The 12,482-nt window shown below is 57.3% G+C and overlaps 1 protein-coding gene across 9 annotated transcripts in view; it reads right to left on the bottom strand.

Moving 5' to 3' along the window:
- Nucleotides 1–6,350: 6,350 nt before the first annotated feature.
- Nucleotides 6,351–12,482, bottom strand: part of HDAC4 (histone deacetylase 4) — a 287,530-nt gene continuing 281,398 nt past the window's right edge. For all 9 annotated transcript variants that reach the window (XM_045066714.1, XM_004743737.3, XM_045066715.1 and 6 more), the window contains 3 exons: nucleotides 11,625–11,709; nucleotides 11,151–11,292; nucleotides 6,351–10,875 (listed from right to left, as the gene is read on the bottom strand). In XM_045066714.1, coding sequence (XP_044922649.1) covers nucleotides 10,836–10,875; nucleotides 11,151–11,292; nucleotides 11,625–11,709 — 267 coding nt within the window. In that variant the 3' untranslated portion in view covers nucleotides 6,351–10,835. The remainder of the gene's footprint in view (nucleotides 10,876–11,150; nucleotides 11,293–11,624; nucleotides 11,710–12,482) is intronic.

The raw sequence follows: 12,482 nt of genomic DNA, 5'->3' as shown, positions 1-12,482 counted from the left end.
GGCGTTTCCCCCAAACCTCTGGGCTGAGGGTCCTGCTCCAAAACAGCATCGGGGGAGCTGGAAGGACACCCCTGCCACCAGCTTCGCCGGGCAGCTGTTCCCCTGCCATGGACAGCGCCTATGGGCCCAGCCAAGTTGGGGCAAGGGGCACTTCCATGCCCCCCCACCCCGCCCCGAACTGCACTGCCTGCACTACGATGCCCTTCTGGGCTTGGAGGCGGGCCCTCAGGGGAATGCGCTGGAAAGTGCCGCCTTTTACCTTTGTATTCGGAAAAGCTATTAGGTTGAGACAAGTGTCCCCGGGGGCCGAGGTTAGGACAGGTGGCTTGAGAGCACATCTTTCCTCAGGTACATAAGGTGCATTCAGGGTAATGCATGTTCATCTCAGGAAGGCGGTGCCCACTGAGCATTACTCACAGGACCACCCCGTTGCCTTCCTCTCTGGATGTGCTCTTCAGAGGTGCGTCTCTGTTGCCCAGGACCCTCGTCCTTGTCCTCCACCCGCACCCCCACCACGGCCATGGTGTCGGCCCACCCCGGATGCATGCCGCCATCGCTGAGCGCTTAGGCTCCAGTCGGCTCCCAGCTCTTAAATATTTCCAGGTGTTTCCCACTTTTCGTTGAGTAATGCCAAAATGAGCATCTCTGTGCAGAAAGCATTTTCTGTAATTAGATTTATGTCCTTGGGACAGATTCCCAGAAGCGAAATTAGCGGGTGGAGGCACAGACACTTGGAAGGTCCTTCATAATATTTTCATGTCTGTCTCTAGCCATGACCTTCCTGCCAACAGTGGCTTTGTGACTCGCGGGTGTCTGCGCCCCATTCCCAGCATCTCAGGGACTGAGCTGCTGACACAGAGACAACCTCCAAGGAGAGCTTCTGTCTGTGACTTTTAAGATTGCTCACAAGTTTTACTAGTTTTCTGTTTATCAAACAACTGTATCTCACTTTCTATGACTTGTCTGGGATTTTTTAAAAATTTGTATGAGCTTTGCCCAGACGGGAGACGCCCCGTTTCCACTGGCTCACACCCTTCGGGTGGGCTGCTCTGTCCCTCCAATACCGCCTCCGATTTTCATTCAGATCTTGACCTGAAATTGCCTATCTGCAGCCAGAGGTTAGGAATGCATTATGGGAGGAAATTAAGAGTTCGGGTGTCCCGTTTCCACTCTGGGGGGTTGGTGACTGCTCAAATGTGCAGACAAGTCAGGTCCTAATCACATGTCAGGTGCCGCCTTAAGCACTCTTAAGGTTTTAAGAGGCCACCTGCCCACCTCTCCTTTTAGAGATTAGGGAGCTAAGGTCGCGCTGGCTCAAGGCTGTCTCTGCCTGAACCCCTTCCCAGTGTGGGATCCGGGATTTCACTGGGAAGGGGTGGGGCTGGAGGGACATTCCCGAGGACCCTGGCCGCCCCACTCCCCCATGCCTGGTCGACACCCAGCCTACCCTGGGTGCCTGGGAGGGGTTCCAGGCATGGGCCCCAGGCCCTCCGTGGAGGAGGCAGGGTCCTCTCCCAGCTGGCCTTGTCTGGGGGTGAAATGGACCAGGAGCGGGTGGGGAGACCTCCATTGTCAGAGGTGGAGGTTGAGGGGCATCTGGCTCAGAATAGGAGCTGGGAGGCTGCACCCAGGGTACTCAGCCCCAGAGGAAGGGCTTCAGATAGCTGGGGGCAGGGGGAGAAGACAGAGGCCCTCGTGCAGCCTCCCTTCCCCGTGGGCGGGCAGGGTGTGTGTGCCCAGGGAGTTTGGAGGGGGCTATCCGCATCCAGTGGCTGGAGCCCTGGGAAGGCATCTCGGCTCACTCAGTGGGCAGGACGGCCTGCCCCGGAGGATGGCCCGGCCGAGTAGACGAGCCCTGGTCCAGACTTCCAGTAAATCCTGCTGGCAGGGCTCATCCTGCTCCAGTAGCCGTGGTCTGTGAGTCGGAGTGTGGTCTGGCACCCGGACATCCCTGATCAACGGGAAGAGCCGGCCTCCGAGTAGCCCTTAATTCGGGTCCCGGGCTTTCGCGGAGCTGACGCAGGCTGTCCTACGTGCGCACCCACTACGGTGGGCCTGCAACCCCCATGGTCCTCATCAGCGCCGGGCCCCCGGCCGCGCGTGGCCCCAGCCTCAGGCGTCCTGTCAGATTCAGCGCTGCCTTCATTTCCTAACTGCGTAACTTTGGACTCCAGACCTCTCGGCGAGGCCGTCTGCGTGGTCTTGCGTGTAGCAGGACAGGTGGGGGGACGGGTTCACACCCTCAGGTTCGCCTGCCCAGGGGCCCACTGCCTGCGGCCCACGGAGCCATGATCTTCAGGCGCTTGGTACATAACTGAGTGCTCGCCACATCTTCTCCGGGCACATGTCACAGGCAGAGATGCACTGTGGGGCACGTTCCTCCTTTAAACCAGGTCCGCGGGCTGTTCCAACGCGGTGGGTGAGGAAATGCCTGATGCCCCTTGAGGTCAGCAGCGCATGGACGGCGACATGCCTTCAGCAAGGAGGGGGACCCCACAGAGCTTGGGCTCTAGCCGACAGACACGCCGGTGTACGACACCTCTCCGCGCGAGCACAGTCCCGATCACACCCGCGTTTCTTTGCCTGCTTGCCGGTGAGCTGTCCCTGGAACCACCAGAGCTCCTCCTTCCCACCCAACTCGGTGTGGACGAAAACTCAGCTTAGGGTGAGATACGGAGGAAGAACAGACTAAAGCAGATTGTCCAGTCCCTGTCTGTGGATTTATGCTTCTCTGCGTCCTTCTAAGGGGCTGCCTCCGCCTCCCTGGACTGGCGAGAGGCCACCCTCCCCTGATGAGGCGCGCGCCAGGCTGGTGGCCTTGGCCTAGTTGAGTGGGCCTCTGGCTCATGGGGACAGGCTCGGAGTGGTCCCTGAGGACTGCCGGGTTCCCTGTATGTGGCCTCCTCCGCAGTTCCTCACTCCAAGCCCAGGAAAGGGTCAGGCACTCTCGTCCTATAGACGATTTTTCCTTCATTTCCAAGACAGGCTCTAGAGATGGGTCTGGTGTCTCTTGATGGTGGGTGTTTGTGTGTTTCTGTGATGACTCAGCCCCAAGCCATCCATGGGCACTGCTGCTCTGTGTGAGAGGACCTGCCGGGAGAGTGGGGCTGGCTTCATCCTGCACCGCTCTCGTCTGCGGCCCTGCTTGGGGTGTGCTGTTAGCAACCTCCTTTCTGACATGACTGAGCGCTTGGCTGGCTCTCAGGACGACAGGGGCCACATCATCTGGGGGACAGCGCACATGGACTCCAGGGAGGGAGAGAGCCTCTTGTCCACGGTCAGCTGTCCCCATGCAGAGCGGGGTGGTACCATGCCTTACACCTTTCCAAAAATGCCTCTGTCTTGTAGGTTGAACTCCTGGAAAAGTTCCGTGTCTCAAGGTACCTCCTGTGCCTGGCTTCCGTGGTGGCGATGCTCGGTCTCTCAGTAACTACTCTCTCTCTCTGTCTTCTGTAGAAGCAGGACCTGCACACCCCACTGGCCCGCTCACCCACAGCGTGGACCTGCCTCCAGCTCCTCGGCAGCTGGCTGCACCCAGGGTGTGGCCAGAGGTTCAAACAGAAAACATGTGTGCAGAGTCCGGTAAGAGTCCCTTGAGAAGTCCCTTGAGAAGGCTCTGGACAGTTCTAGAAGGCCCCTGGAGGGGTGAGAGATGGTCCCAGCCAGCAGGAGCAGGACTTCTGGGAGACTTTGGTCCAGAGGCCTCCCTGGTCTTTCAGGACACATGTCTGTCGAGCTGTGTGTGTACGGAGCTTGGGGTAGAACATATGTAACAGCTTTTGGACAGGTTTACACTTTCTGAGGACTGGGACATGTGCGGCCCCTCCCAGTGGTGGCCTCAGGTCCTGCGGACATTCGTGGGGGCTGGTCAATCCCTGCTGGCCTGCCGCGCACTTGGCGGTGTGGGTGGCTGCCCGTGACTAGTGGTCGCTTAACTTCCCCGGGGCCTTGGTCGGGAGCGTGGCAGCCTCACATCCCCATGGGCAGTTGGGGAAGCAGTGCCTTCAGAGATGGAGTGGATCCGCGCTGACAGGGAGACCACATCGGGGACACGGGACACCCTGAAACCTCACTGGGAGCTCAATGCAGAGCCACGGGGTCTGCAGCCCTGGCAGCGGGTCCCATGGGACCCAGAAGTAACGACAGTGAGTCCTGCAGGTGTGACACAATCCGGTGGGAAGTCCCAGCTTCCGTCTTCAGGTCCTCAGTCATCCGAGGACTTGGATGTGCTTTAGGACACTGAGAGCACTGCGGTCCTCTGGGTTTCTGCACACAGACCCTGGCCCGCGTTGTGGGTCAGAACCTGCCTGGCACCCCTCCTCAGAAGCTGCCCAGCGCCCCGCCCAGCACACCACCCTGGAAGCTGCCAGGGCCCCGAGCAACACATGACATTGTCCCTTCCACGTGGGAGGCAGCTGGCCAGGTCAGTCGGCCAAGGCTTCCTCTTAAATACGAGCATGAAGGGGATTTTAGAGTTAACCTTGTTGTATTTATTTAGAGCGAGTGCTACTGCTACTGTCCTAGCTCTTGGTAGGGCGGTTTCTTACCTGGATGGTGATAAAAGACCATCTGAGTCCGCAGCCGCGCCCATGTTCGCTTTCTAGAAGCGCTGGAGTGCACGCTCACCTGTTGCTGCTGCGGCCACACTGAGGAGCCTCACTGCCCCCAGCCTTCTCGAAACACAGCCCCATGGGCACATCTGCCCCCGAGGCCCTCCCTAGCCCTTGCCCCGCACGGGCAGGAGCCACGGAGCCTTGGGCCAGCGGGTGTCTGCTGCAGACGTGTCGCACAGGGAGTGAGGCAGGGGTGAGGCCACAGGGCAGGGGCAGGAGGGACAGGTCCAGCCCGTGTTGCAGGAGGCTCTGGTTGGGATCCCGATGAGCTCAGACCGAGTGTAGACGCAGCCAGGGCCATCTCAGTGCTGGCTGGGCATTGGAGGTTAGGAGCCGTTGGTTTGAGGCAAGATGTGGTGTCAGGCCAAGTTTAAGGGAACAGCACATGTCCCCGAGGGACATCTTCTGGGATCCACACAGAGGGAGGCTGTGGCAGCCCCTGCAGAGGGCACTGGTTGAGTGACTTGTGGGTGGGCTCAGGGCCACGAAGCCCGTGGGGCCGGGGGTCTGGGGGCTGTTCTCTGTTCTCTGTACCTCTCTCATGTCCAACTTTTCCCCGAACAAGAGGGAAGAATAGCAGGGCGAGAAGGTCCTTGAACCTTGCAGAGTGAGGGACTGGGGTCAACATCTATTCTGCTTCCTGACTCTGTCGGCCGGATGGCCGGGAGGACTGGGCGGAATGAGGCCCTCATCCCTCCCGTTTGTGGAGCTGTTAGCATGTTGTCATCTCTGGGCACACGAGGGACCGTAACAGGTTCAAAGCTCGAGTTCCAGCCGAAGCCTGACCCTGGAGGCGGCGCCAGCCCACCGGCCCACATCCAGCTCTAGCTCCTGTGCTGTGGAGACCCTGGGGTCGGGGAGGGGCAGGGGGACCAGACCTGGGAGAGGTGAGGGAACTACAGGCACATTCTGAAGGTGAAGCTGCCGGGATCTGCAAAAAACCCCACTAAGCCCGGCCAGGCCTGGTGCGGGTTTCGCCCCGTGTGGTTGCCCGTGGCCACCTCGCTCCCTGAGTGCACACTGGTTTGGAGAGATGGCTCCTCCCTGCTGACAGCAGGTGATCGAAGGCCCGGGCTGTGTTCAGGGTGCACTCTCCCTGTCTCCCCTGCCCTGGGGACTGGGAGCGAGGCGGCCCGAGTACTGACCCATGCAGTGAGCGAGGGAGGCCTGCCCACCACTGGGGAAGTGTGCTTGGAAGGGGGTCCCCCATGCGAGCCCTGCTGACAGCGTGACTGGCACCTGGGGAAGGACCCTGAGGCAGAGGTCTCCCGCTGAGCCGCGCAGGGTTCCTGTGCCCAGCTTGCAGGCTGGTGACATGAGACCCCACGTTGCTGTGCACCAGGTTTATGAAGGGGCCGGCAGGGTAGATGGAGAAGCTAACTGTGAAGGGCCAGGACCCACGGGTGGGTCGGGGGAGAGAATGGTCCCAGCCAGCCTCCCCCCATCCCCCATGCCCACTGACCCATCCTTGCACCTGGGGGCTTGGAAGGGGTGTGGCCTTTGCTGGGGACGGGGGCAGTCATTTGGGGGTGGCAGTGTGCTGCTGGGACCCTGGAGGCGGAGGTGGGGTTTGCAGACTTGCCCCTGGAGGGAGGCTGCAAGTTTCTGGGGAAGACAGTGCCAGGTGCACCGTGGGTCTGGGCCCAGGGGGCCACATGCGTGGGTTCCAGCGATTGCCCTCCCGCAACAAGGGGGTCCCGGCCCAGCGAGAGGCGGCAAGGACGCGAGCACACGGCATAAACCAGAGATGCTGTTTTATTTACACCACAAGAGCAACAAGCTGTCTGATGAGGTACAAAACGCTGGACTCCGGGGAAAGTGGAATGGAGTCGGCTGTCGAGAAGGACACCGTCGTCGGGAAAACCCCGCCCACACACAACAAAACGAGAATGAGAAAACCGAGAACAAAATCTCCAACTCCACTGAGCAAAAGAAAGAACCGCTGGAAGGTCCAGACGATCCGAGAGAACGGATTACGTTACAGGAGAAACAAGAGGCCGGCCGCGCGGCGGACCCCATGCGGAGCTCGCACAGGCGCCCTGGGGACACGGCGTGGCGGCCGGTCTGCGAGAAGCTCTTGGGTGAACAGGGTCTGCCCCCTTCTGTATGTTCGATGAAGATCTCATAAACTGGGAAACGGCGCCTCCGCGAGGGCGCACACACACCGGAAACCCAAACAAACACAAGTTGTCCGCCTTCTCCCTCTTCCACTTGGAGACTCTTCACCCCGCTGGGCGCCGTGAGCCGCATGGGGAAGGAGCGGCCTCCTCCGGGCGCGCCCCCAGGTCCCAGCCGCGTGGCTGGAAGTGAGATCTTAGCCACGCGTCCCCGGAAAGTAACGAGAAGTCAATACAGCTGCGTGGAAAGGGGTGCTCTCGGGCCACGGCCCGGCCGGTCGTCCGTCGGGGTCCGGTGGCCGGGCCCTGTGCAAGATCAAAGGAAGCAAACAAAACAGAGAACAAATGCCTCCCAAGTCAGCTGAAGAGAGACGGGCAGTTCACTCTGAATTCTGTGTCGTTTCCCTACAACACTGTTTCCACATAAATACAATAAACTCTATTATTGGTATGTCACAAGTACTAGATAAACTTTTCTTCTTAATATGACAAATGTGTAAGTAGTCCTTTTTAGTTTTCTTACAATAAAAAGTACAATTTCTTAAGAATAAGTTCAATAAGACGCAAACGTTCCCCACCCCAACCAGCCCCAACTCTCCTTCAAGGTTTCGTGTGGTTTTACAGAAAAATTTCCATCTTTTGTATCTGCAAATGTCGTGAGAGGGGAACAAAAAAGGCATTTTTTTTCTTCTTCTTCCCCAAAGCTGCCGAGTTTGGCGTGCAAAATCTGTGTTCAGTATAAAGACATGCCGGTCATACAGCCCATGCAACCTCCAGCTGTAGGAACTTAAAAAAATAGATTCATATATGTTTATATATATATTTATATATGTATCAATGCCCGTAAAACACGTGGGCCCAAAAGTCTACAAAAAGAATGGAATGAGCACATGGCTGTGACCAGTAAAGAAGGAATGTTCTGATCAAAAAGTAAAACCCATGAACTCCGCCGCGGGTGCCGCGTTTGTGTCCGAGCAACGCCCGACGGTCCTTCCTCTGGAAACAGTCTCTTAAAAGAAGTAGAGAAAAACTGAAACACTCTGACAAAGTGGCCCTTGGGAGCCGAGGGGCTGGCGGCCGCCTGCTGGTGGGGCTCGGGCACGTCGTGGCGCGGCAGGAGCCGAAAGGGCGGGCGCCGCGCGTCCCGGCAGCGTTGTGGGGTTTCCCGCGAAGGGACATAAAGTGCTCGCTCGCTGACCCCTGGCCGGTGCCCCCGAGGCCTTTGCAAAGGAAGAAAAAGGCTAAAGGTGCAAGGGCCGGAGAGGGGAGGGGTGAGGCGCCCTCCCTGACGCGGGGTCCCGCAGACACTGGGGTAGGCCCTGCGCTGTCTGGCCGCTGTGGGGAAGGGCTGAGTGTGTCTTCAAAGAAAAGAAAAGGCTACACGGTAATGCTTGAAGCGCGTCTGTGGCGCTGGAGTGCCGTGGCAAACGCAGCCGGCGCCCCGGCCTGGCCTCTCTGACAGAGACCGGGAGTGAGCCCACCATGGACAGCCGACTCACCCCGCCACCCGTAAAAAGCGTGAGATGACCTCTTTCTCCCTAAAAGTCACGGCCAGCAGGTGGCAGGGGTCCTGTGGGCCATGCGGAGCTGGCCGAGTTGGCTCCCAGACACTGGGGCCTCCTGCCAGGGTGGGCATCGGAGCCGAGCTAGGCCCGCGGGAGGAAAAAGCCACATGGGGCCCCCAGACCCTTCGGTCCTGCTCTGGGACCGCTGTCTGGATCTGACCACCAGTATCCCAATGACCAAGCCAACCCAAGTATTTGGACTTGTTTGGCCAGAAGTCCGGCTGCATCAGTGTCTCCTTCAGAAGCTACCCTGTGAATGCAACCAGACTCAGAAACCTGGCATGGGGTTCCCTCCCATGGGAGTGCTGTGCCCAAACTCGGAACATGCTTTGGAATGAAACTGGCGGCTTCAAGTGCTGGAAACTAAGTTACCAGTAAAAAGTGACGGTCAGTTACTGTCAATGAGAGAAAGCGCAGAGAGGGGCGGTCCCGATCGGGACTCTGTGCTGTCCCTGCAGGCTCGCCAGACAGCAGGGGCCCCTCGCCTCCCTGCAGCCACAGGCTTCAAAACCTGGGGCCTGCTGCTTCCAGCCAGGACCCCGGCCGTGTGGCTACAGCAGCGACAACCCCTCACAGGTGTGGGCCTCACACGGGCCCCATGCATTGCTGACATGCTTGAAAAGGTCTTTGGAAAACTGAATTCAAAATGCTGTCCTGACAACGTGGTCAGAGAAGTTGAAACGGGAGTTTCACAAGTGCTGATGGCCCGTGGTGTCTGGCGAGCGACCCTACCCACAGCATGGTGGAGGGGAGGACACAGCACCCCTTGTAATATGACCGATGTGGAGGGAAGAGGAGCCCCTGGTCTGGATGCAGTCATGGTGACAGAGCCGGGATGGATGCCCCCGCTGGCGTCACCGTGGAGACCGTATGTCCCCTGACTCCCTTGAGCTCGCTTTTTGAAAACGGCTGCTGCACAACACTGCTCACTGTACAAAAATAAACAAAGATGAAAATAATAAAAAGAAAAAAAAACCTTTAAAAAGTTAAAAAAAAATGTACAAGCAAGGATTTAGAAAGAAAGAAATAAAGTTTAGACATTGTTACCATTCAGGAAATTGCTAAATGGTGAGAAAAAATGTAAAATTCACAAAACAATGCTTATTCAGGATCTCTCTGTGAAAAATTCATACAAAAATCAACAGCAAATTTATATTCTTTGCTATAAAAACTCATTAGGTACATATGTGCACGGAGGTTCGGAACGGGAGGGGTCCTGTCCGAAGAGAGCGGAAGGAGAGCACACACCGGCCGGTTAGTTGCCCAGTGGCGAACGTGTTGGCGATCTGAAAGTTGTCCAGGCTGGGGTTCAAAAATACGTGAGTTTCAAACGAGATCCCTTTCCATAAGCACCTTGATGTCTAATTCACAAGTCATTCATTCGCCAGGGACCTTTATGATCTGCATTTATTATATATATATACTTTTTCTATAAATGCATTATAAATATTTTATCAAGATTTCATAAGAATCAAGTTTCTTAGCTTGGAATACATTGGAATATATATTATACATATATATATTTATTTATACCTAAAATTTAAGCAATACTTCATGCTACTTGCTTTTCATAAAAAGCATTCCGATCATAACACTGGAAGTGTGCTAGGACATGCTTCACAACCAAATGGAGATGCTCAATTGTTTGTTATATGATGTACGAGAAGAGAACACTTTGGATTCATTTAAAATTTGTTGGACTTCAAAACCCCCAACAGTATTTGCCACTTTGCTGGAACGACCTCCCTTTCTCTTAAACAGCACTAAAGCAAACCGGGCCTGCAGGCCCGCGGCCCTGAAGCCCCCCATCCCTGCTCCGGGCCAGCACGCAGCCACAGGAAACTGTCCCCCCAATTCCTGCTGTTTATTTTTTCTTAAGGCATTGTTCCTCAGACGTCAGAAAACCCAGCCACAAAAATCCATCAGAGCAATAAAAAAAAGGCACAAACTCGCATCTTCCGATGGCTCGGGGATACCCAAGCCGGTTCCCACAGGCTCCCTCGTCTGCGTGTGTCCGGCGTGGCCCTGGCACGCATGTCCGCCTGTCCCCCCTCCCCCCACCCCACCGCTGTCGCAGACCCCCCCCTGCGCGCCGCTGTGGCTCCCGGACGCGGCTGGAGCCCGAGAAAACGTTCCCTCGAACAAAAAAAGAAGCTACAGGATGCGTTGAGTGGTTTACACAGAGACTGTGGAATTGTGGGTAATAATCAACGGTAAGCACCAGTTTTCATCGAGTCTGTTTTGTATTATTAGATCTTTGATTTTCGTTTTCCTTCCCTCATGGCCACGAAGTGGGCAGCTCTGCCGCGAGCCGCCACAGGCTTCCTTCCTCCGCGGCCTCCGTCAGGGTAGCCGAGAGCCCGGCGTCGCAGGGGTCCCGGGGCCGTGCAGGGCCGCCCGCTGGGGAGCCCCCGGGGGCCTCCCGCCGCTGCTCCAGCCTTGGGCAGAGGGCGCGGGCAGGCCGCACAGAAACAGGAGCTTTCTCGGCGGAGCTTCCAGACGGGGACAGACAAACAAGAGGCCCGCAGCTCCACAGGAGGCTACAGGGGCGGCTCCTCTTCCATGGGCTCCTCGTCGGGTCTGCGGCGGCGCCCAGCACAACAGAGACAGAGAGCCCGCGGGGTTAGGGCCAAGAAGCTGGGGGGCGGTGGGCGCCTGCTCCCCATACCCGTGCCCGCTCTTCCCGCCACCCCCGTTCTGGAGTGAAGGCTCCTCCAGAGTTTCCACGAGCCTTCCCACTGGAAAGAGGTGGCCGTGACGGTGGCATCTATGGCTGGGACCCCTGCCCTCTGTCCCTCCGTCCCTTGCCGGGCTGTTGGTGGAGGGTGGCCCTGCTGTAGGGCTGAGATGCTCACCTCTTCTCAGCGGGCTTCACACCCACGGACAGCGAGGCCATGGCGGTGACGGTCTCTGCTTCCTCGTTCTCGCACTTCTGGGCCTCTACCAGAGAGTGGCCCACCGTGGAGCAGAGGCGCGGCAGGGAGCGCCAGTACTGGCCTGGGGGGCAGAAGCAGCGTTACGGAGCCTCCCCTGGCTCGCAGCGCACAAAAACCGGGCACCTGGGAGAGGCAGCTGGCACAGCCCAGTCCTCCCGCTGGCAGAGACACCTGGGATGGGGTAGGGATTGGCGGGGGCGGGGGGGAAGTGTGAGGGGCACGGGCAAGGGTCCGTCCAGACCGGAGCCCGCTGCTTGCTGTTGTCTTGGATCTGGGCCTTCTGAGTGGCCCAGATCCTGGTGGGGGCTGGTGGGGGCACAGGGCAGACCCACCTACACGACAGTCTCTGCGACCTGGGTCATCCCACGCCCCTCAGCGGCCCAGGCAACTCACTGTGGATTTCAATGACTTTCTCCATGGACCGGACCGCATTAGCGTTGGGTCTCTGCTGTAAGACCTTCTCTGGGAGAGGATCAAGCTAGGAAAAAATGTATAAAACACAGCGAATGGAAAGGCTGTCCGTACGATCCCCGTGTGCCGGGATGGGACAGTTAAAGTCAACTTCTCAAGTGTATTTGTGGACAGAGAAGAAAAAAAAAAGCTAAATGTGGCTTTGCTATTTACTATAATTTTTTTTTGAAACAGAAGTTGATTTCTTTTCTTTGAGGTATTGTTTTCAGGGATCATCAGGCGTATTCAAGAGCACTCGTGCAGGCAGACACCGCGTCTAGGAGCTGGCTGGCCCAGAAGACTGTCTGCCTGGGGCCTATGGGAGGCACCACCTACACCACCGTTCAGGAGGGAAATAATGACCACTTTCTGGAAATACCACTTTCACACCTGTAGTCTTACAATAAGAAACCCTGAACATCCCATTGACGGTTTTCTTCCCCCAGAGGGGAAAAGAGGAAAGAAAGAAGACAATCAGTAGAGTCTCTCTGAGGGGAAACTGTGCTCCCAGTGTTCCCTCCAGTGTAGACCACAGAGGACAATAAGGAAGCACAAGTCAACCAGAGGCCCACAGGGCACGTTGCGGAGTCCTCAACAGCACCACTAAGCTCACTTGGTGAAACACATCATAAAAATAATTTTAAAAACTTTAAATAATCAGACAAGCCTACAACACTGAGGGAGATCTGCTGGGTTCTAGAAGGAAGCTGGAGCCTCGTGGGGCCATCACACATTCTGGGACAGGCCAGAGGCCATGAAGGACTGCGCGGGAGTGACCACAGCACCCCCAGAGACGAGCCA

The sequence above is a fragment of the Mustela putorius genome, unplaced genomic scaffold, assembly GCF_011764305.1.
Source record: "Mustela putorius furo isolate JIRA1106 unplaced genomic scaffold, ASM1176430v1.1 tig00003869_pilon_pilon_pilon, whole genome shotgun sequence".
Taxonomy (NCBI): domain Eukaryota; kingdom Metazoa; phylum Chordata; class Mammalia; order Carnivora; family Mustelidae; genus Mustela; species Mustela putorius.
The sequence above is the reverse complement of the archived record's forward strand: the minus strand, read 5'-3'. Positions and strand labels throughout refer to the sequence as shown.